Source organism: Ursus americanus, chromosome 2 (genome assembly GCF_024610735.1).
Source record: "Ursus americanus isolate L20-20 chromosome 2, mUrsAme1.1.p, whole genome shotgun sequence".
Lineage (NCBI taxonomy): Eukaryota > Metazoa > Chordata > Mammalia > Carnivora > Ursidae > Ursus > Ursus americanus.
Window position 1 is genome coordinate 66,984,739 of NC_142128.1, and position 24,917 is coordinate 67,009,655.

Here is a 24,917-nt window from a genome sequence, read left to right on the forward strand (position 1 = left end):
AGAAATAAAACTATTTTTATTGGCATTTTAAAAATTTCTTGCATCCTCACTTTTTTTCAGACAAAATGATCACCTATATAAAAGATCCCATGCAATCCACAAGAAAACGCTACAAGAATGAATTTAGCAAGGTCACACAATACAGGGTCAATTTACAAAACTCTGTTGTATTTCTACACACTAGATATAAACAACTGGAAATCAAATTAGAGAAAAACAGTACCATTTACAATAGCATCAAAAAAATTACATATACTCAGAAAGCGATAAATCTAACAAAATGTTAGAAACTATATGCTAAGAACTGAATACACTGATGAGAGAAATAAAAGGAAAACTAAATAGATAGATATCCCATGTTCATCAATTGAAGACAAAGATGTCAGTTCTTCCCACAATAAACTATACAGTCAAGCAATCTCAACCAAAATCCCAGCAGTCTTTTTTGGTAGAAGTTGACAAGCTGATTCTAAAATCTGTATGAAAAAACAAAGGCCCTAGAATATACAAGCTAGCTTGAAAAGGAAGTACAACTGATTTCAAAGCTTGGTATAAAGCTCCAGTAACGAAGACAATGTAGTACTGGTGAATAGACCGATATAGCAATAGAACAAAGTTTAAGATTCCAGAAAAAGTAACCCACACAGATGGTCAGGTGATCAAATGATCTGGGAATACTGGTCATCCCTCAGCAAACACAAAAATCCCCCTCAAAGCGTGTATCTCACTTTATACACAAAACTAACTCTGAATGTAAAAATGAGAATTCTAGAAGGCGTCAGAAAAAATCTTTGTGATCTTTGGTTTGGCAAAGAATTCTTAGGACACAAAAAGCATGAACCATAAAAGAAAAATATGATAAATGAAAACTTGAAGGGTGTCTGGGTGATGCAGTTGATCGAGCATCCAAATCTTGATTTCGGTTCAGGTCATGTTCTCACGGTCATGAGATCTAGGCCCTGGGACTCCCGGCTCAGAGTCGGCTTGTCCCTCTCCCTCCCCTTTTGCCCCTCTGCCCACCTGCTGAAGTGTGCAGACTCTCTCACCCTAATTTAAATAAGTAAAATTTTCTTGAAAAATTAAAAAAAAACTTTAAAAAAATGAAACAAGTGTGTTGTTTAAAAACACTGTAGAGGGGTGCCTGGGTGGCTCAGTCATTAAGCATCTGCCTTCAGCTCAGGTCATGATCCCAGCGGTTCTGGGATCAAGCCCCGCATCAGGCTCCCTGCTTGGCGGGAAGCCTGATTCTCCCTCTCCCACTCCCCCTGCTTGTGTTCCCGTTCTCGCTGCCTCTCTCTCCGCCAAAAAAATAAAATAAAACCTTTAAAAAAAATAAATAAAAAAAAAAATAAAATAAAATAAAATAAAATAGAAACCCTGTAGAGAAGTGAAAAGACAAGCCACAGACTGGGAGAAAATATTCACAAAACCCCTATCTGATAAGGATTTTTTAAAAATGCAGAATACATAAAGAACTCTCCCGACAACAACAAAAAAGAAAACTGACAACTCAATTTTTTTTAAAGATTTAATTTATTTATTTGAGAGAGAGGGAGAGCACAGTGAGAGTGAGAAGCAAACTCCCTGCTGTGCAGAAAGCCTGATGTAGGCCTTGATCCCAGAACCCTGAGATCACAATCTGAGCCGAAGGCAGACAGACACTCAACCAACTGAGCCACCCAGGCGCCCTGACAATCCAATTTTTAAAATGGGCCTGCACATGAACTTTATAGTAGTGCATAAGTGACAAGAACTGGAAATAACCCAAAAGTCCATTAACTAGTTTATAGATAAACAAACTGTGGTATATCCAGACAATAGAATACTACTCAGCAATAAAAAAGAACAAAATGCTGATACAAAGAACATGAATCTCAAAAGTGTTTTGTTTTGTTTTTTTTGAGAGAGAGAGAGAGACAGACAACAGGGGAGGGGCAGGGAGAAGGGGAAAGGGAGAAATAGAATCTTAGGTAGACTCCAGGTCCAGCACTGAGCCCAACACAGGGCTCCATCTCACCACCACCATCATGACCTTAGCCCAAATCAAGAGCTGGATGCTTGACCAACTGAGTCACGCAGGTGCCCCCAAAGCATATTGTATGAAAAAAGTCAGACACGAATGACTATGTACTTTAAGATTCCATTTATAGGACATTCTGAAAAAGGCAAAACTCTTAAGGTCAGAAATCAGATCAGTGGTTGTTAGGAGCTAGGGTGAGTGAAGTGGATTGATTATGAAGGAGCCTGAGGCAAAATTCTGGATCATGGAAATATTGTTTGTATTAGTGGCTATATGACTGTATACATTTGTCAGATGTCATCAAAGTATATAAAGTGTGAATTTTAGTATCTGTAAATTATACCTCAATAAGTTTGAAAAATCCCAAGCAAAACAGATTCCCCAAATTGTAATCTGTTTAATGTCAAATGAGTTTACCTCTTCTCCACACATATTGTTTATTAAATAAGATTTTATTTATTTGAGACAGAGAGTGCATGTGAGAGAGCATGAGAGAGAAATCTTGAGCAACGGAGAGGCAGAGAAAGACGGACAAGCAGACCCCCCCCCTCTGAGCAGGGAGCCTGACTGGGGGCTCGATTCCAGGACTCCAGGATTGTGACGCGAGCTGAAGGCAGACGCTTAACCAATTGAGTCACCCAGGTGCCCCTCCACACATATTCTTAAACAAATCTTTTAAACTATAAATTGTCTTCATTTGGTATTGACAAATAATATTTCTTGTGCATTCCTGAGGCCTGAAACAGCATTTTCTATGCAGTACCTCATTAAATTATTCCAACGACACTATGCGACTGGGGTTGAGATGTTTGGTTAATTCTAAAGTTGGATTCAAACCCAGGTATGTTGACTCCCAAGATCATCTTTCCTTCTATACTACATTGCCTCCCCGAATCTCCAAAGACAAGGACTGAATTTTACATTCTTCACTGTTTATCATAGAACATTCAATAAAAGCAGACACTGTTGAAAGAAAAGAAACACCTTCCAAGGTGGTGTTTTATCCGAGTATCTTACCAAGTAGGATCTGAAGGCGGCTGCTTTTTTGGGCAAAATACTCCTTTCCCCACTCTACTCACACCATCTACCTTCTCTCTGGTTTAGCAACATAGTCCACCAGGAAGAGGCATTCATTTGTTTATTTTCCCCAAGTCTCCTCTGCAATTTCCTAGCCCCCGAAAACATCTCTAACTCAGGATGGCCCTGGGGATGAGGCTAATCTGTTAATACTCCAGAGACAGCAGTTTCTATGGACATGGAATGATGATCCAAGATCATCTTTCTCAGAAATTATTTTCATAGTTAGGGAGGTAAAGATTACTGTTTTATGAAATAAAATCAGTTGCTTCACTTCATTTGTATTACCCTATATAGTCCAAGATCATCACTTCACTTGCCAATTTTCTCAACCATGGCATTTAATAAATCTTCACTGGAACCACTGATCCCCTTCCAAAAACAGGTGGCCCTGTTCTGACATTCTTCTCATTTACAATGCTTTAGTTTTAACGAACAGAAAACCAACCAGGAAATTTATTCTCTCACCTAACAAGTTTGGTAGTAGGTAAGCTCCAGAAGTGATTGATTCAGTGGCTCAAAAATCATCAAAGACAAAATTTTTTCCATTTTTCTTCTCTGACATCCTTAGGACACTGGCAGTTATGACTTCAGAGTAGTCTCACAATAAGCCTGTGAGTTTCATTCAAACTGCTGCTTGATGGTTGGCTGGCATGAGGAAAACAATTTGCTCATATGTACTATGGAAGGAAGTTTAGAAGTACCTATAGAATTATTTGTAACGTGCATATCCTTTGATCTTGCAATTTCACTTCTAAGAATTCAACCCACAGAAGAGGACAAAAACAGGGATGAAAATGTTCATTACAAAATTCTTTTTAACAGCAAAAATCTAGAAACACCCTAAAACATCCACTAATAGAGGTGATTACTTAAATTGAGAGACCCATACAATGGAGTACATCATAGCTATTTAACACGGAAATATGTCCAAGTTTTGTTGGTAAGAGTCAAGCTTCAGGGAGTATGCATACATAAATAAGCGAAACTTATAATGACACCAAAAGCACAGGCAGCAAAATTAAAAACAGATAAGCTAGGTTACATCAAAATTAAAAATGGGATGTCCATCAAGACATTAACAGAGCGAAAAAACCACCTATAGAATGGGAGAAGAGATTTACGAATTGTGTATCTGATAAGGGGTTAATATCAAGACTGTGTAAAGTACTCCTTCAGCTCAACAACAAAAAAGTAACCTGTTTAAAAAATGGGCAAAGGATTTACAATAGACAGTTCTTCAAAGATATACAAATGACCAATAAATGTATCAAGAGACACTTACCACCACTAACCATTACGTAAATGTAAATCAAAGCCACGAGGTATCACCTCACAACCATTGAGAAAGTTACTATCAAAAGTGGAAAGTAAGTTTTGCCAAGGATGTAGAGAAACTGGAACACTTGTGCACTATTAAAGAGAACGTAAAATGGTTAAGCCGCTGTGGAAAACTCTTGATAGTTCCTCAAAAAGACTTCGGGTATATACTCTCAGAAAACTGAAAGCAGGGTCTCAAAGAGATATTTGTATACCCGTGTTCATAGCAACAGTAAGACGGTTCCTCAAAAAAACTTTTTGGGTGAGGCATCTGGGTGCCTCCAGTTAAGCGTCCAACTCTTCATTTCAGCTAAGGTCATGATCTCAGGGTGGCGAGATCAAGGGCCATGTCAGGCTCTGTGCTGGGCGTGGAGCCTGCTTAAGATTCTCTCTTCCTCTCTCTACCCATCCCCCACTGCTTAAAAACAAAACAAAACAAAACTAAAAACATTTGAGTATATAAAGTGCATTACTCATGATAGCCAAAAGGTGAAAGTAACCCAAATATCTACTGACAGTTCAATGCATAAACAAAATGTGGCAATATTATTCCTTAAAAAGAGAGGAAAGAAATTATGACACAGTCTATAACATGGATGAACCATGAGAACATTATGCTAAGTGACATAAATCCGTCACAAAAAGAGAAATACCACATGGCTCCATTTATATGAGGTATTTAGATCAGTCCAACTCATAGAAACAGAAAACAGAATGATGTTTGCCAGGGTTGGGAGGAAGGAGGGATGGGAAATTGCTGAATGGGTAGTTTCAATTTTGCAAGATAAAAAAGTGCTAGAGACTGTTTGGACAACAAGGTGAATGTACTTAACATTACTGAGTTGTACAATTTTATTAAAATAAAAACTGAAATTAAAAAAACCTTAAATAAAAATATCAAACTGAGAAACAAACCAAATTATATGAACCCATAAAGAGCTTACCAGGACAACTGCCTAACTCCTAACAGTTTTGTATGGAGAATACTGATGCGGAAAGGAAAGCCTTTTGTTTTTTCACTTCGTATCTTTCTGTACTACTGGCATTTTAATTATAAACATGCACTAAGTGGGGCGCCTGGGTGGCTCAGTCAGTTAAGCATCTGAGTCATGATTTCGGCTCAGGTCATGATCTCATGGGTCGGGCTCCACACTCAATGGAGAGTCTGCTTGAGATTCTCTCCCTCTCCCCCCACTTGTGTTCTCGCTCTCTCTCTCAAATAAATCTAAAAACAAAAAAAGCATACACTAAGCTAGGATTTCTCAATTCAGTTTTTAAAAAGTTTAGTGGATAGAACTTAAATTAACATTAAACTCTAGGTACAACAGACTTCAGTTCTAATGTCACTTTAAGAAAAGTTACCAAGTATATCTCCTCACAAAAGCATGCCATGAGTAGGCTTTTATGATTAGTTCTAAAAGGAATAATTAATTAAGGAAAAACTCCTGGTGTCATCCAGTTAACAGGAGATGCTGTCTATTAGGCTTGCCCCAGGAACTGCCTATGACACTTACTAGCCAATAACGCCTAAATCCAAATTAGACAATGATCCACTCTCTAATCCTGAAACTGACAAATTTGAATAAATGACAATAGCTGGTGCCTGCAAATACAAAATCCTAGGGTTTTCAAACTATTCTTACCCTTCTTCTTCCCTACCTACCACTAATAAAACACCAAGCCTGCACTAGCACTTAACTTTTTTAGAGCCTTATTCTCCTCCCACCCCCACTTCAAGAATGTTACAAGAGAGTTAGTGGGTGGTTAGCAAGACCCCCTCAGAAACCAACAGCCATTCCAGAAAAATAATTGCTCACATACCAAGGGCTGCCAACAAGAGCGGCTTCCCAGCAGCATGTTTTAATAACCTTAATGAAGCAGAGAGCAACGCCTCCTGTAATACAAATTCTGGTTGGAAAAAAGATCTACAGATTGTGGAAAAGTACAACTTAAAAAGCAAACACCGCAGGCTCCAGTAAGGCAGGAAAGCAAGCAGAGATTTCTAAATACAGAGCTCAATTGTAAGAGTTCACTGTACCTTATTTCTATCATCGTTTGCTCTGTCAAAAATAGAACCTTCCATGTCTTGATCCATTCAGGATAAGCCACAGCAGGCACAGCTTTGCTTACATAGGGCAGCCAGGTCAGAAAGGCCACACAGGGAAATGGAAAAGCAGCCAGCAGGTTTTCTTAGGGATTATACTGCTCCGGCTTTTATCCTTCTTCCCAGCTATTTTGGTGCCAAGAAAGCTGCAGGGAGGTCTTTGCTCTGAAAAAGCTTTTACTAGAAAGGCTAAAGCAGTCCCAGGGCTGCAACTCCCTCTGCTGCCCAAGGTTTTCTTTGCATGCTGCAGCGGGTTCAATACATTTCAAACTCGACTATGTTAAAAAGAGCTAAAGCAGCCCTTTATTTCAAAATGTGACCAAAAAGGTACAGGTTCAAGTAGGAGAGGAACAGCTAGAATGCCAGCTTCTAAGCTGGATGAATTTCTACACTTACCCACAAATCTCCTCTATCTCACGAAGGGTTTCTTTTACTCAGTTTACATGAAAGTTCTCTGTCTCCCTCACAGGCACTTGGAAAAGCAGGAACTAGACTTCTCGTTCCTTCTTCACCCACCCTTAATAATACCTATAACCAAATTTAAGTCAGGCCTTATTCATCTTTCAAGTTCTAATTTACATAGCACTTAGCACGTGGAACTGAAGCTGTTTATTTGCCGGTCTGTTTCACTACATTTATTAGACTTGGTGCCCATTTAACAGTAGGTGCTCAACAATCACCAGAATTCTAACTAGAACTGCCCTGAGAGCTTTTTTTTTTTTTTTTTTAACTTTACTTAAGTAATCCCTACACCCAACATGGGGCTCAAACTCATGACTCTAGGATCAAGAGTCACACATTCTACTGACTGAGCCAGCTGGGGGCCCCAAACTAGAACCACCCTAAGGAACTGGGGGAGGAAAGATTTGTCCACATAATTCAGTTAGGACACAAGCAATCACTGGGGGAGGCACCAACATCTTTAGAGAGAAGAACAGGAAACAGGTGTTGCTCCAACACACACACTATTATTCTGCCTAACAACTCAGCAGCACTGCCTGTGGTCTTCTTCAGGTTACCCACCTCACCAAGTCTCCGTCCTGTTAACTGTTAACAGAACTCATTTTACATGTACATTTAGGGCACTTTATTCTTTGCTTATACCCAAGCACTTCTCACATTGTGATCTTAGTGGCACAAGAAGTCACAGAGACCTCAGAGGGTGACTGTGAGAGTGCTAAGCAGACACAGAAGCTGTTCTAGCACGTGCAGCCTACTGTGGTCAGAAGCTCTCACGTCCCGGCAGCCGGAATGAGAATTGCTGAGGAGACACAGATTAGTGCAGACACCTCCTCTTCTTCACCACCCGGTATCAGGAACTTACCTGTCAGGCAGAATTCCTACTCTTTGCCTTAAGAATCTATACATCCAGGCTCTGGAAAAAAACAAATGCCCAGGGTAACTGCCACCCCCCAGAAAAATTAGCTGCCACTGAGTGAAAGGTCCCTACCGCTGGACAAAAATAAACAAGTAAAATTTTAAATAAAAACAATCCCACAGCATTTATTGTCCTCTGGTAATAACATAAAAGTAATCAAAACAATACGAACAAACGTTTTAGAACTATACTCCCAACAAAGGACATCTAAAAAAAACAAACTACATGGCCTTCTCAAGAATTTCTCACTTCATTGATCATTTCTAGTTGGAGACACTTTGGAGCAGGGTAATATTATCTCCTTTCAGCATGATCCGACCTGCAACACAAAATTAAAAAAAAAAAAGAAAGCTATTAATAGCCACTCAGACAAGTGTGTAACCATTATGTAGCCTCAGAATTTTAGATCATACTTAAGCAATTCTGAAAATGTTTTCTCTCTTGAGCAGGTATGTGAAAATTTTCAAATATCCATATATTGAAAGACTGTGCATATTAGACCCTATGAACTTTTCCAGCAATAACCCTAACGAAGGTAAAGAAATGTTATTTTATGAAAAGTACAGTTTCTACAAAGTAAATGAATAGATCTACCCCAACATTTCCCACTGCTCTGAGTTTGTAGAAGTTGGGGAATGGATTATGTGTCAAGTTTTAAAAAATGCAGCATCCTGCAGCACCATTCTTAGAGCTCTCAGTATATTAAAGACTCCATCCTATAATTAATAAACCCGTTTGAGCTTTACCCAACATATCCTAATCTTACTTGAGCAGAGAATGCTTTTTTCCTGAGAATGTCTATAAATATTTTCAGGAACACTGGTGTTGAGTAAAATCAGTCTGAGAAATGCTCATCGACCCCAACAGAGTAAATGTTTTCACTTTCCGAGACTTCTGCAACAAGTACTATTAATCTACAGGATAAATACTACCATGGGAATTCAACACTGCAAATAATTTATAAATAATAGGATATTAATAAGGCTAGTATGCCCTTCCTGGCAAGACAGGTTAAATGTAAAAATCCAGGCTTTCACAAAAATAGCCTAAGCAGAAAGAAGCAGAGCAAAACACCAAACCACTTCTCAGATTCTACTTTCCACATATCTACTTTAGGATCAAAAGAATCCTCAAGGTTCAAAAAAAGAGGCGCCTGAAAACCAACACAGATGAAAGTACTAGTGAGCTGTGAACTGGGGCATTAAACAATTAAAAACAAAGTATCTAAATAAACTTCAAATGAATTAGATTTTAAAAGAAAGAACTGTTTGTCTTGATGAAGTCATGAATCCTAAAGAGTCTTTGTCAACAGGGTTAAGAAACTGCATTCATTATTTAAATATTTTTGAGTTTCTACTGCACTGACAGGCACCGAATTAGGCAGCAGGCTTATGAGGGAGCAAAAAAGACAGGACTTATGAAGCATCTGGTTCAGTGAGAGAAACATCATTAACCCCACTAGTGAGTGTTTTACTACAAACTCGGAGAGCTTAGCACACCCTGCCTCACCCAACCCTACCCCAAGTAAAACAAAACCAAACCCTGATATTTGACATTTGAGGCCTAAAGACATAGGAAACAGCATATAAAAAGATTTACCATGGGGCAAATGTGCAGACTCAAAGAACTGAAAGAACACAAGTGTGGATGAAACTCAGAAAATGAAGCCGAGAGTGACACAAAACGAGCAAGGGACAAAAGGCCAGATCACGAAGAACCTTGCAGAATACATTAAAGATTTTCTTATCCTCCTAGCAATAGGAAGTCACTGAAGGATTTCAAGTAAAAGGATGACCAGGTCAGACTGGTGCTTTTAAAAGATAACTGTAGCCTGCAGAGCAAACTGGAAGGGGATGAGGTAGTTACAAAGAAATCAATCCATAAACTGAATGGAGGTTGGTGCCATTCAGTAAGGCAGGGAACACTAAAATAGCTCCAAAAGAGTGTGTAAGGGGTGGGAAGTGAGTCTGATTTCTGACATGCTAACTTTGAGGAGTCTTTGAGACATTCAGGCAGAAATGTTGAATAGGCTCAGACAGGTCTAGGGCTACAGAGGTAAATCTGAGGTCAATCTATAGATGGCAATTGAAGGTATAGTCTTGAGTGCCTGGTTAAAGAACACGGAATGACAAGAGGGCCTACACGGAATGACAAGAGGGCCTACGACTAAGCCTTGAGCAACTCAAAACATTTAATGGCTGGGTCCCAAAGAACAAATATACAAAAGTCTGACAAGGAATAAATAGAAATGAAAAGTGAAAATCTGAGTAAGGTACCACAGAGCCAAGGGAACAAAGTGTTTTAAGGGAGTGGCCAATAGTGCCAAATGCTGTTCAGAGTTCCATAAAATGAGGACTGATATTGACCGTTAGATTTAACATCATTTGTCTTTGGTGACCTCGGTGAGAGCTGTCTGAGTGGATAAACAAAAGCAGAAATGGGAGTGGGGTGAGCAGTAAGTGGCAGAGGATGATTTCAAGAGTGCACTACTCCCCCACATAGTAAATTCTCAAATGCAAACTAAACTTAAACATGAACTGAGTTGCAATTCATTCAATTTTACAAGTGAATAAAAATTTCCACAATTCCCAAAGACCACCTATGCTCTTACCCAGCTGTTTTCTTGACTTTGTTTTAGAATGAATCTCTTCGGCATCATCTAATACGAGGTTCATGTACTCATCAAAACCCTAGAAAAATAAGCCAACTGAACGTCATTTGCAAGTAAAGTAACACCCAACCATTCCAGGTGAATATACCAACCTGGGTACAGAAATGCCAACTTCCGAAACTCATCTCTCCAATGATACTGCAGCTAAAACACCATCTCCCTCTTAAAGCCTCTTTTTATATAACAAGAAAGCCAGAATGTACTCCAAATTACCTCTGGAACCTTTTGGACTTAAGATTTGATTAGCTATGCCTAAGAGCCTTTGTCCTTATCTTTTATAACTTATTCAATAGAGTATGTGTTCCACTGCCACCAGTCTTCCCACATTCTTCACAAAACACTCTTGCCACTACCCATAACGTTTGTTTTTCTACCTGTAAACAGGGAAGGGGAGTTATTGATGGAACCTACAATGTCTAAAGGTAATATCAAAGCGTTCTAATGTCCTAATATAATACTTTTCAGAGCCATATTTTATCTTTCTTTGAAACATTATTTAGGGGCACTTGGGTGGCTCAGTCAGTTAAGCGTCTGCCCTTAGTTCAGGTCATGATCTCAGGGTCCTGGGATCAAGTCCCCCCCACGTAAGGCTCCCTGCTCAGTGGGGAATCTGCTTCTTCCTCTCCCTCTGCTCCTCCTCCCACTTGTGCACTCGCATTACTTGCTCTCTCAAATAAGTAAATAAAACCTTAAAAAAAAAACAAAACAAAACACATTATTTAGGGATGGGATGCCTGGGAGGTGCAGTTGGTTGGGCGTCTGACTCTTGATTTCAGCTCAGGTCATGATCTCATGGTCCTGGGATCAGGCCCCAAGTCTGGCTCCTCACCCAGCAGGGAGTCTGCTTGAGTTTCTCTCTACCTCTCCCTCTGCCCCTCCCCACCTCCCTCTCTCTCTAAAAGAAAAAAAAAAAAAACACACCAAAAAAACCAACTACCCTATATTATTTAGGGTATTCTGCTATCCTGAAAATCTTATTTAACTAAGTCCACCCAGCTCTATACAGGTAATCACCTAATATAGAACTAATACACCATTAATTTTCACCCCACTCTAATTTTATTTCTTTTGTCCCCTCCTTCAAATACTAACATTGTTATTTAAACAGTTTTTAAAAACTAGTTTTCCCTCTTTCATGAATGACCCAACCCCCATCAAATAGAACAATGAGTTAAGGATAGTGGCTCTGAAGAACTTTGTGTTGGGTCTTTGACTTTTTGTACACTGCTCTGGCTGGGCATTTTTGTGAAATCATTTCCTGTGAACAAACTGCTCTGAGATAAAACATCTTGGGTACTCACAATGATACAGCCCTCTATCCGCATGTTCACTTGCTCATAAAGCCACACCTGAATTCGAGATCTCTGCAAGAATAAAAATAGATGTTAAAAAACCAAGGAAACAAAACCCAATCGCTCTGGTCAAACGAGAGAAATATGGCTCCTAAAGAAAACCTTAACAAGTAAAAGCCAAGAATTTTAACTACTTGAATCATATCCAAGAATTGATAACCAAGATGAGTTACTTGCCAAGAAACACTCTCAATGTTGTATTGGGACTAAGTTAATAATTTTCCTGTGATCTTGGGACTCAATCATATTTCTTACTGTTTCTCATCTCAATATATTTAGGATGCAAATTGACAGTGCAGCACAAAGCAGTAATATCCTGTGATCAAGAGCTTCTTTCTTATCTGCTATAGAAAAATCCAGCTCAAAACAGCTTTCTCTAGGTTCCTAGCTTCCCTCACAATAAACAACCAGGGGAAGGACCCTCAATTCTGGTGATTAAAAATTATAATGGCCTGGGAAGACTGGCTGGCTCAGCTGATGAAGAAGCGTGTGACTCTTGCTCTTGGGGTTGTGGGTTGGAGCCCCATGTTCGGAGTACAGATTACTTAAAAAATACTAGGAGAGCTTGAAATTAATCTGTTTCCAACTATGTTATCACATGCTAAAGTTTGTCAGGGTAACAGAAACTATATATTCTTTCCAAAATAATTTAAATACTTTGCCCTACCACCTCACAATATGAGTTGCTAAAAACTCCCCCAAAGGAAAACAGGCTGTCACAATATCCTCTGAACCTATTCCTCCCCTCTTCCTTTTTTGGCATCTTTTCTATATTTAAGCCCCCCTCCCTCCATGTAGTTTAAAGTCGACAGGATTTTTCTTTCAATCTTTCACCCCAGGGGAAAAGGGAGAGGTTCCAATGTTCTAGCACAAATGACTACCAACAAAAGTACCCAAAAACCAGCCTGCCAGTAATTACTTTTTGAAATTAGTGATTTTGGTCTTGCAAAGTAATGACAACACAATTCTTTCAATGCTTGGGGTTGGCATTTCATTACATTAGAGCTTTCCCTGAGCCCGTTCCCCTCAAATACCCCTCCAATCTCTAGTTTCACTTATTATTAATTTCTAAAGTAATCTCTACACTCAACGTGGGGCTCGAACTCACGACCCCAAGATCAAGAGTCGCATGCTCTACCCAGCCAAGCTCCCCAGTTTCATCTATTTTTAACTCTAAAACACGTTGATCAGACAGGATGACACACACAGCCAAATAAATTCACCTTTTACTTAAATTCACCTTTTTTACTTAAGGAATTACAAAACAACAAAGAACAGATAACTTACGTACATTTTGCAAGTATCTGAAGATGAGGTTCTGCACCAGTGGTTAAGGAAAAAATACACGTATAGAGTAGACAGTGGTCCCCGACACTGGTCGATCCTACCCCATCTCGCCTTTGTTTTCTGAACACGAGGTCTGGTGCTCATGCAATGAACAGTGTCCAGCCAGGCACTAGTTAGGGGTTCCCGAAAGGGACTGAAGTAATCCCCTCCCACTCTCTAACTCCCCTGAAATATCTTGGCGCCGACATCTTCCTCCTCCCCGAGACCGAGGACTCCCACTATCACTCGGTTCCTAACTAAAGCTGTCTTCCCTTCGCTCATCCGCGCCACTCCTGCACTTCCCACCGCAGGGGTCTGCCCGAGCCCACCTCCCACCGGGTCCTCAACTACCCGCGCTTTCTCCCGACCACGGTCGCCCCGGGGGCTCATGGGATGTGGGTCCGCACTCCGCTCCCTCAGGCCTGCTCTCGGTCCGCTCCTTCGCCCCCCGTTTTCTGGCCCGAACCTCCTAGTCCTGACATCCTGCGTAGGATACGATGGGCTGAACCATCACCTTCTGCACTTTTTGGCCCTGGCCACGGTACGCCATGGTGGAAGCCGACAAAGACCGCACGCTACGTCGGAAAGCAACTTCCGGAATAAAGAACCGGAAGCGGAAGTGAATGGCGCCAGCGAGGTGACCCGAGCGGCTCCTGGGAAATTCCTCTCTAGCCATGGGTGTCGCTTTTCTCTATGTTCTAGATCCCCTGGGGGAAGCCGGAAGGCGGCGGCGAACTTTGCAACGTGAGTCGGTCCTACAGCGCCACCTGGGGGGAGGCGGGAGGAGGCGCCGAGGGGCTTCGCTCGTGCCGCCGCCGCTGGAAGCTGCGCGGCCGCAGGAGCCACCACGCCTCCATTTTCTGTGTCGGCTTTAAGAGTCGAATGATCACACTGCGTCCGTACCTCTCTCTGTGAGATGGGTTGATCTAGTACTTTTCCTAAGGCCTGTTTCCCTGGAAGTTAGGCATGACGGGCTTATCGCCGTCTAGAGGGTATGGCGGCGAGAAGCCCCCACTCGGGGGAGGGGCCCCCCACGCCTGGCCCTCGCAGCCACAGACAAGCCGAATTCAAAAGCCGGGCGCTGTGGTTCGCTGTGTAACCGATTCCACTCTCGTCTCCTTTGTGGGGCGTTACTGTAAGGTGGTGACAGGGCATGGCTGGCGGGGAAGCCCTGAAATCTGATGGCTGGGCCCAAATGCAGCTCGCTTTTGGTGTGTGACCAAGGGGTAAGTTCCTCAGCCTTGCCGTGTCTCCGCTTCGTTGTCACCAAGATGGAGATGACAGTGTCTTTCGTCGCGGGGTTGGAGATTAAGTGAAGGAGTAGCATGTGTGTGGACTCAGCAAGGCCTCCGTGTGGGAACATATCGTTTCCAGGGTAACACAGCTGGAGGGGGAGGAGCTGGACTCTGTTGGGTTTTGTCAGTGGCTTGTGGCCTGGCAGCAATGTTATTTGACTGGAATACCCATTTTACAGATGGAGAAAGTGAAGATCGGAGTTGAAGGGATTCCTCCAAGGGGACACCACGTAGGCAAGTGGCAGAATTATAACTTGCTTAACTGAGGTCTTCTGTTGAGGATGATATTAATGCTGACCTCATAAAAATGTTGAGATCAAAGTATATGAAAGTGAGTTTTGAACTTTAGAGCTAGAAAATGCAGAGGATAATTATTGGTTAAAAAAAAAAAAAGCCCCCCCCCATCCCAATAGAGGGTTATGTTGTCCACAGACATGGAAGGAACTATAGTACCTGTCTCATCTCAGATGCAGAGATGTTTAGCTATTCTTGGAATTTCCTGTCTCTGAAGTCATGATTCCTAAACTTGTGGGGATTGATCCCTATAACCAGCCATCTGTTTACAACTCATGAGATTTGTTTTTTCCTTAATTTTTTAAAGATTTATTTATTTTGGAAAGAGAGAGAGAATCTCAAGCAGATTCCCAGCCGAGCGCAGAGCCTGATGCAGGGGTCTATCCCATGACCCTGAGATCATGACATGAGCCAAAATCAAGAGTGGGATGCTTAACTGGCTGAGCCACCCAGGCGCCCCTATTTTTTCTTTAAAGTGATTTTGCTTTTTTTGCATTTAAATATTTGATCCATCTAAAATGTTATTCCAGTATATCCTAGAACTGATACAACTTTATAATGTCTGGATGGCTACCCAGTTTTTCCATTACCATTACAAAAAAATTATTGTTCCCCATTTAATTTAAAATGCCACATTTATAATATACCAGTTTATGTATATATGTATAGTTTATATTTTGCCCAGTTGATCTTTGTGTCTATCAACCAGTGTCACTTTTAAAAGTACTGTATGATATTTCCTTATTTGGTGGGACTAGAAGTCGGTAGAACTTTCTTAAGCTGTTCTTATTTATTTTTCTTACAAACTTTAGAATTAACTTATCTAATTAAAAGAATCCTTTTGGTATTTTTACTGTGATTACATTAAACTTGAGAATAACTTAGAATCAATTTTTTTTAACTAACTACCTGATACCTGTTTATTTAAATTTTCCTTTGAGTCTTTGGGATTTTTCAATTTTCTTTAGTTTTTAGTTTCTTCTTGTTAGTTTATATAGTTTAATCATAGACGTTGCCTCTTTCTTCTTAACAATTGTCTTTTCCTCAATTGTATGCTCTTGCTGGTTTTTAGAAGAAAAAGTGATAAATTCAGTTACGTAAAAAATCACATAAAGTTTTGGGTGACTAAAACACCACCACAGTAAGCAAAGTCAAAACATCAGGGAGAAGTATGTTTGTAACCACATCAAACACAAATGGCTAATTTTACTAATATATAAAGAGCTTTAAAAAAAATGCTTTTCTGGTTCGCTCTTGCTGTGAAAGAAATATTTCAAAACTTGGTTGCTTAAAACAATAACAACTATTTTGTTATAATTCATGATTTTGTGAGTCAGCAATTTGGGCAGTGCTCAGCTGGGCAATTTTTTTTTTTTTTTTCTGCTCCAGAAGGCATATTTAAGGGTTTGGGGGGGGGGGTTGTGTGTGTGTGTGGAAAGCTGGCCTCACTTGGGTCCATCTCCATGTCTATGCAACCTCAGGGCCTCATACCTGGTCTCTCTTGCAGAGTAGGATGCTTTCTTCTTTTCTTTCTTTTTCTTTCTTTCTTCTTTCTTCTTTTCTCTTTCCCTTTCTTTCTTTCTTTCTTTCTTTCTTTCTTTCTTTCTTTCTTCCTTTCCTTTCCTTTCCTTTCCTTTCTTTTTTTTTTAAGAGAGAGGGCAAGTGCATGCCTGTTGGTGGGGGTGCAGAGGGAGAGGGAGAGAGAATCTTTTTTTTTTTTTTAAAGATTTTATTTATTTATTTATTCGATAGAGACAGCCAGCGAGAGAGGGAACACAAGCAGGGGGAGTGGGAGAGGAAGAAGCAGGCTCATAGCGGAAGAGCCTGATGTGGGGCTCGATCCCATAATGCCGGGATCATGCCCTGAGCCGAAGGCAGACGCTTAACCGCTGTGCCACCCAGGCGCCCCAGGGAGAGAGAATCTTAAGCAGGCTCTACGCCCAGTGTGGAGTCAACGAGGGGGGCGGGGCGGGGAGGGGAGCTCATGACCCTGAGATCATGACCTGAGTCAAAATCAAGAGTTGGATGCTTAACCAAGCCACCCAGGCGCCCCTAGGATGCTTTCTTAATGGTGGGCCCAGGCCTCTAAAAAACCAATGCTGAAGCCAACAGTACCTTTTAAAGGCCAGGCGTGGAACTAGTATATAGTTCACAGCTCAGGCCAGATTCAAGGGCTGGAAAAACAGAGCCCATCTCTGTTAAAGATTAAAGAACTTGCCACCACAAACTGACACAAAGATCCAAAATAAAAATTGGCAATGGAGGTGAACAATCAGTTTATGGTAAAGAAATACAGATGGTCTTCCAACATATGGAAAGATGGCCAACTTCCCTCATTATGAGGCATGCATATTAAACTACACTGAGAAGCCATTGACAAAGAGCAAAGAGTGGTGGAAATATAAATTATTAAATGGCACTATTAGGTATTTAATCCTACAGGTAAACTTACATGTGTGATATAATGTAATCATTGCAGCACTGCTTAAAATAAGCCCGTGGGCGCCTGGGTGGCTCAGTTGGTGAAGCGTCTGCCTTCCACTCAGGTCATGATCCCAGGGTCCTGGGATGGAGCCCCACATCGGGCTCCCTGCTCAGCAGGGAGCCTGCTTCTCTCTCTGCCCCTCCCCCCTGCTCATGTTCTCTCTCACTCTTGAATAAATAAATAAAATCTTAAAAAGAAAACAATAAAATAAAATTTACAGTGTACTATACATATATTCATTGAAAAAAACCTAAGTATAGGCTGGCCAGGCTGGGAGGGGATAGGGTGGTGGCAGGCCTGGCCCCAGTATAGTGCTGTTCTGCAGCCTGGAGGCCTTGGCTTAGCAGGGTGGGCCTGTGGGCTGTGACAAGGGCCTGGATGCACAGTACATCCGCCCAGTGGCCTGGAGGTGTACCACAGGCCCGTAGCCATTGACAGCTGCAGCCACACGTGAGTTCCCTGGCTGCTGGGAGCCCAGTGCACAGAGGACTCAGGGATCAGGGCTCCCTAGGCAGTGCTGTCCCTGCCCTTTGGGCTTTTGCCTCAGCCTACCCTCCTGCCCGCCAGCCTTCAGCTCCAACTTGACCACCCCATAGGCACACAGGGCGACCTGTTGCCCTGCCCGATCCTGGGGCTTCCAGAGGCTGCTGAGGGCCTCAAGAGGCCTCCCGAGGGAACTCAGAGAGTGGCAGACTTGACGCCTGCATCAGTTGCCTTCTGTTGGGTCCCTTGCAGACTGCGGTGGGCATTTGCCAATAAATGCCTTGTGGCTTTTGCTGTCAACTTTTAAAAAAAAAATCCATATATGAGTGGATCTGGGTAGTTCAAACTGGTGTTGTTCAAGGGTCAACTGTATCACCAATTCCATAAATTCATTAGGTAGTGGAAAGTACTATGAAACCAGTTTCCCTTTTTAAATTACAGCTAATCGTGGGGTGCCTGGATGGCTCAGTCATTGAGCGTCTGCCTTCAGCTCAGGTCATGATCCTGGGGTCCTGTGGGATCGAGCCCCGCATCGGGCTCCCTGCTCAGCGGGAAACCTGCTTCTCCCTCTCCCACTCCCCCTGCTTGTGTTCCCTCTCTCACTGTGTCTCTGTCAAATAAATAATAAAATCTTTTTAAAAAAAATTACAACTAATTGTAACATTCTTGCAAAATTTGAGATTTTCACGACACTCCCAAGGTGTCTGCAAAATATGTTTGAGAATCACTGGTCCAAAATCCTGAGGGGCACCTGGCTGGCTCATGCGGTGGAGCAGGCAACTCTTGATCTCCGGGTTGTTGGAGCCCCAGTTGGGTGTAGAGATTACTTAAAAATAAAATCTTTAAGAAACAACAACAAATACCAGAGAGATACACCCCGAGAAAAGAGTCAGCTCCAGGCCTCCTAAACACTGAAGAACATCCTTCCTCTCAGCCTGAAGTTCCTGCCATCTCAGTGAGAAGCCTCACAGCTTGCTGAATGGCTGGGATTGATACACATGCCAAAGAATGGGGCTGCAAAGACAGGGGCAGTCTAGCAAAGATCAGCAGGCCCTGACACGGGCACATGGGTCAGGAGCTTTTTCATTCAAAGCAAATGTTGACTGAATGCCTTTTGTTATGGGCTGAAGTGTACTCCCTGAAACTCGTATGTTGATGCTCTAACCCCCAGCACCTCAGAACGTGACTGTAGTTGGAGATGGGCCCTTAGAGAGGTAATTAAGGGTAAATGAAGTCATATGGGTGGTCCCTAATCCAAGATGACTGGTGTCCTTATAGAGACATTAAAACAGATACGTGCACATAGAGGAAAGACCACGTGAGGACATAGTGAGAAGGTGGCATCTGCAAACCAGAGAGAAGCCTCAGAAAAAAAATTTTGAACACCTTGATCTTGCACTTACAGCCTCCAGAACTGTGAGAAAATAAATTTCCGTTGTTTAAACCATCCAGTCTGTGGTTACGATACTAGGTGCTGAGAATAAATACGTTAGTAAGAATCTCTGTCTCGAGTTTGTATTCTGAGGAGGATGGACAGGTAAACAATTTTAAAACAGTGGGGGTAAACAAATAATGTATGCCTAGTGGATGGGCACCAAACCCCAGTGTGGGGAGAGGGAGAACGGAGCGTTGGGAAAGTAGCCTGGAGGACATAGGATGTGTAGGAGTTAGCCAAAAGAAGAGACTTTCAGGGAGAAAGACAGCATTAACACAGGCAAAGGGCTGGAGAGAAATTCGTGGTCAAGGGAAGTGGACAGCTTGTAGTGGAGAGCATCAAGGGTGAGGCAGGAGGCTGGTAGGACGAGGCCTTGCATGCCATGCTAAGGGACTGGAACATAATTGTGGAGGGAGAAGGAAAGATTGGAAGACTTTTCAAAGCAGTGACTCAGATTTGCATTTAAAATAATCTTTGTTGGGGCGCCTGGGTGGCTCAGTCGTTAAGCGTCTGCCTTCGGCTCAGGGCGTGATCCCGGTGTTCTGGAATCAAGCCCCACATCAGGCTCCTCCGCCAGGAGCCTGCTTCTCCTCTCCCACTCCCCCTGCTTGTGTTCCCTCTCTCCCTGGCTGTCTGTCAAATAAATAAAATCTTAAAATAAATAAATGTGAATATTAAAAATAATAAAATAATCTTTGTTGAAAAATCAGTTTACACTTAAGCCAAGAATGGTTGAGAGTAAACAGAGCAAGAATAAGACAAAGCGGAGCCTGAGAGAGTACCAATGGGATGGTCAGAGGTCACTGAAACAAACCTTACCTGCTGTGTTGGCCTTGTTAGCAGTCCACACCATCTCCTTTGCTAAGCGAGTTACACGGAACTCCAGCTCTAACACCTCGAGGAAGCCTTCCCTGACCATCTCGAACTGACTTCTCTTTACCTCTGTAGCATCATCTACACCGTCTTATACTTGCATCTACTCCGTTCCTGGTACCTTTCTCTTCAGAATACTTCCTCTGCCAGTATTTCCTGGGCAGGGGTTTGCATTATACTCCTCTCCGTGGTGACAGTAATGTTAAGTGATGGTTCGAGTTTAGGTTCTATTTTGAGCCTCTTCAAGGGATAGGAGTCCAAAATACTTTGTGGCAGTTATGCTGATGTATTAATTTCACGTTTCCTCAGCTTTTCTAAGCTCTGCCATCCTCCTTGAGACCCCAACCCAAAGAAGGGACGTCCTTAACCATACACACCTATCGGGTAAGGGTTCCTTCCATTTCGCTTCACCCTTCCCTTGAAATTTCTCCTCCTTTGTTTCGAGTCTTCTTGATCCAGCCAATTCCCTATTTCACTTATTTATTCAACAAACAAGAGGCTATTTGAATATTTTCTTCTTCTTCAGAATCTGACTGGTTCTGCTTACCCTTACTCTTAACTCTTACTCCTAAGGACAAACCAGTCACAGAGTCAAAGACCAAAAAACCCAGGGACAGGCAATGCCAAGTTTGAATCCACTGCTTCTTGCTCATCATCATAGACTCAGCCTCTGTAACACCTAAGGACTTTCTTCTTAGGCCCCCAGGAAATCTTGTGACTCCTTAATTTTTGCTGATTCTTTGCTCATTTTATTGTACAATGTTAAGAAAATGGTCAAGACCAAGTATTTTCTTTATGCTCGTGCCCTTAACATCATTTTGCAAATTCAATTAAGTTGAAGCACAGTTTGGAGAACAAGTTATTAACGCAGTCAGATGTGGGTTGTGGGAACTTGTAAAGATTTATCAAGCAGCTTCCTAAAATCAGATTTAAGAAATAAAGAACTTTTCAAAGTCAGTGAATCAAATCCAATTGCACATAGGAATATATTTTCTTATTGTTAACCCTGAACGCACTTTGACACAACCGTGGGGATACGAAGCAGTGATCTTCCAGTGCAGCACAGAATGTTACATCAAAATCGATATGTGAATTAAGAGGTACATGATAAATGCTCAATAAATGTTACAGTTTTAAATATTAGACAGCAAGTGGAGACCACCCATTTCCTGTTGCTAAAAAGCAATCCATTTTAAAGAATTGCAGAAATATTCCGGCAAAATGAGGCCACAGTTTTAGAAAAGTAACATTGTACTTTGATAGACATAGATCAAGCTTTATTTCTGAAATGGTATTAGTTACCAATCTTAGCTCTATGGTGGTTTCAAAGATTGGAGAGGTGAAAATAAACTGTTCTGGTCGTCTGAGAGGACCTATTGGAATTTGAAGTTAAGGTCAGAACTTTAAGGATCATTATCTTGAGACAAGTACGAGTCGCAAACTCTTAAAACCTCTGGCTGTGGCCAAACTGCAACATTTGGACCCCCCCCCCTTTTTAAAGATTATTTGTGAGAGAGAGAGTGAGCGCATAAACGGGGAGAAGCAGGCTCCCTGCTGGACAAGGAGCTGGATGTGGGACTTGATCCTAGAGTCCCAGGACTCTAGGATCATAACCTGAGCTGCAGACAGATGCTTAACCGAGGCACCCAGGTGTCATTTGGGCCCTCTTTTTTTTTTTTTTTAAGATTTTATCTATTTATTTGACAGACAGCTAGCGAGAAAGAGAACACAAGCAGGGGGAGTAGGAGAGGAAGAAGCAGGCTCACAGCAGAGGAGCCTGATGTGGGGCTTGATCCCAGGACCCCAGGATCACGCCCTGAGCCGAAGGCAGACGCTTAATGACTGAGCCACCCAGGCGCCTCATCATTGGGGCCCTCTTGTGTTAAAATTGAAAACCAGATCACTTAAAACCCAATACACAATCTGTTTATTTTTGAAGATTATTTTAGAGAGAGGGCGTGCATGTGCAAGTGGCATGAAGGGGGTTAGGGGCAGAGGGACAGACTCTCAAGCTGACTCCCTGCTAATGGGGGAGCCAGCCACCCAGGAGCACCCTGTTTACTTTTTGTGAAAAGTTGAACGCATTGGGGTCCCCGGGTGGCTCAGTCGTCAAATGTCTGACTCTTGATTTCAGCGCAGGTCTTGACCTCCGGGTCATGACATCAAACCCTGCACTGGGCTCCGCGTTCAGCGGGAGTCTGCTTGGGATTCTCTCTCCCCTTCTCTGCCCAGCTCCCTGCTGGCATGCACATGTCCTCTCTCTAATATAAATAAATAAATCTTTAAAAAAATTAATGGCATTACCTGAGTTACAATGATAATGATTTGGTATTAATGCTGGGGGAAAAAATCCTCCCATTTAATAATACTCCTTCTTTCCTAAAGTATATGCAGCTAAAACAGCATACTTGTGGGTAAGTTTGGCAATACATCCTTTTGAGAAGTTTCTAAAGCCACACAGTATCTGTGAAATTGGAGCATTTACACAGGAGGCCAACATTCTGACTGGACCCCCCTCGAGGCAGATCCTAGGCTGAAAACATGTACGACCACTTAACTCACGATATCCAGACTTTCCTACACCAGTTTTATTTAAAACACAAGTTATTTCTCTTTCTTGTAATGGCAAATGGTTCAAATAATGCTGAACATGAATCATTGACTAATACAAGGACTTTAAATATGAAACAAAATTATTTTTAAAAAAGCAAAAGAATAAAGGTTATATACAAAAGGGACCTGGAATCTTGAAGCTGATTCCAAAAATGAAATGAGTAGAAAATCTGTGGTGAAACCAGAACATTCCACCCCTGCTTTGGAGAAGGGCTATTATACAACATTCAGTCAGCTGAAGATGGATTGGTAGAGAGGTGTGTCTGTACATAAATTTCAAGTCATTTTTGCTTGTGCAGAATCATCCAGATCTTCCCAAGACTGAATGGGCAGTCCTGTGGCTTTCTTCCTTTTCCATATTCCCAACAAGGCTACATGAGGTTCAACTCTTGATGAGCCGCTTACAACAGCAGTTCCTTAGGAGCCAACACGACAGGTGGATCAGATTCCCCTATGAGAAACAAAACTGGCCACCCACAGCAAAATATCAAAACGGACAAGTCCTCCTTTCCTCTTCCTTCCGATTATGTACAATATGTCTCCTTTCAAGACTCTTATCCCCATCGTACTTGTTCCTTCACAAGTCTAAACCTTGAGGTGATATGAAGGAGACTGACATGAAGAAAATTCAATTCAGAAATGAAGAAAACTGGAAGGTATACAATACACCCCCAGAGCGTCTCAATAATCCCCGCTACGGTACAAGTCAGTGTACTGCTACTGTCCATACATAAATATTGGCAGCTTGGAGGAGTTCATTTTTTTCCCTCTGGTGGTTAAAGGGTACCAAATAAATACTGGGCAAGAGGAGTTTGCTGGGAGAGTTAGAAATAAAAAATTAACCAATTGTAATTCCTGTGATAATTCAATGCCAGTAGGAGGCAAGTACTGAAGAAGAGAAGGGACAACTTTCATGCTAAAAAAAGAAGTCCTCTAATTGTTATGTCACCATCTCTTATTAAGAATCCAGGGAATCCCAGAAATAGAAAATTAGTTTCAGAGGACCCCTGAGGCACTTTAAAGCCTTAAAAAATTACAGTAATAATAAATTAGCTATTGCTCTTCAGAGGCTTACAGAGCAGCAGAAGCACGGAAATCAGGTTGAAAAAGTTATGTCCAGATTACAAGCTTCCGGAGTTGCTCAGCCTTCTCTAAAGCTTAGTTGAATCTCCAAATACCTTTAAAAAGACATACAATTTAACGCAGACGGAGTGGATCTTCTGTTTAGGGTAGTGTGAAATTTGGTCCTTACTGGCAGCAGCTGGTCTTCATCCTTTTCAAACTCAGGTTACATTAATAAGTACATTAAGACAATACATCAAAGAAATACTACAGCAAAAGGGAAAAAAGCCCAAACTGACAAACACCTCAAGGAGTCGCTAAGTTCTCTTGCACCCTTCAACTTGGATCTCCCTCTCAGTTTTTTTGTGGAGAGGTGTAAGACAGAACATCTTTCTCACAGATGCTAAACCATGGCATCAAATGGACAAAATGGTTTATCAAGGGACTTTAAAAATCTGACCCCAAGGAATCCAGGACACATACAGGTAATTCAGAGGTATACTTCTGATTTGGGGCAAATTCTAGACTAAAGAAATGATCATCTTGGGTAAAGGTTATAATAGATGAAACTAAATCCAGTTTTTTTTTTTTTTTTTAAATGTTCTACTGCCTTCAGCTATCAATCATCTCTGACAGCTCAAGCAGAAGGTCATCTTCATCTTTCCCAGGATCCAAGTCGATCTCAGCTTCTAATTTGCCTCCTGAAATCTCCCATATTAGTTTCTCAAAATCATCCTCCACAGAGAGCGGGGGCTTTCCTGTTGAGGTGGAGCTGAGTCGGCGAGTTTTCGTGGCCATCTGAGATGAAGAAGGGCCAGATACTTCCGGTGGGGAGGAATCTGAAGAGGACTGGGTTGGAGGCAGCACAAGACTGCAAGGGAAAAAACCCAAAAGATTATTAGGAAACTGCCCTTTGTTAATGGTTGACTGAATGGTCCCACGTGGTTTCAGGAACACAAACAGCGAAGAGTTATTTCTGATAACAATATAACACAGATTTGTTTTACTGATTTGGGACAAGGCATTTTCACCCTTTTAAAAAGCGATTCAGACAGATACTTAAAACATTGTAAAAATAATGCAGTCAATATATAAACAGTGGCACCCAAGGAGAACAGCAACCCTGCAT

General features: G+C 41.8%; 2 protein-coding genes across 4 annotated transcripts in view; both read right to left on the bottom strand.

Annotated features, from left to right (window-relative positions):
- Positions 1-7,231: 7,231 nt before the first annotated feature.
- Positions 7,232-13,872, bottom strand: SNRPE (small nuclear ribonucleoprotein polypeptide E). 2 transcript variants are annotated; one of them, XM_045787595.2, is made up of 5 exons: positions 13,745-13,872; positions 13,214-13,240; positions 11,872-11,934; positions 10,511-10,589; positions 7,232-8,218 (listed from the first exon to the last, which is right to left on the bottom strand). In XM_045787595.2, exons 1-5 carry the CDS (start codon positions 13,796-13,798, stop codon positions 8,163-8,165), a joined length of 279 nt encoding a protein of 92 aa, XP_045643551.1. In that variant the 5' UTR covers positions 13,799-13,872; the 3' UTR covers positions 7,232-8,162. The 2 variants fall into 2 exon arrangements, with proteins under 2 accessions (XP_045643551.1, XP_087713060.1); XM_087856934.1 differs by lacking the exon at positions 13,214-13,240 and having other exon boundaries at positions 13,763-13,841.
- Positions 13,873-21,780: 7,908 nt separating this feature from the next.
- ZC3H11A (zinc finger CCCH-type containing 11A) overlaps positions 21,781-24,917 on the bottom strand; it is a 43,132-nt gene continuing 39,995 nt past the window's right edge. For both annotated transcript variants that reach the window (XM_087856927.1, XM_045787599.2), the window contains exon 19: positions 21,781-24,659. In XM_087856927.1, the coding sequence (XP_087713053.1) occupies positions 24,401-24,659 (259 nt within the window). In that variant the 3' untranslated portion in view covers positions 21,781-24,400. The remainder of the gene's footprint in view (positions 24,660-24,917) is intronic.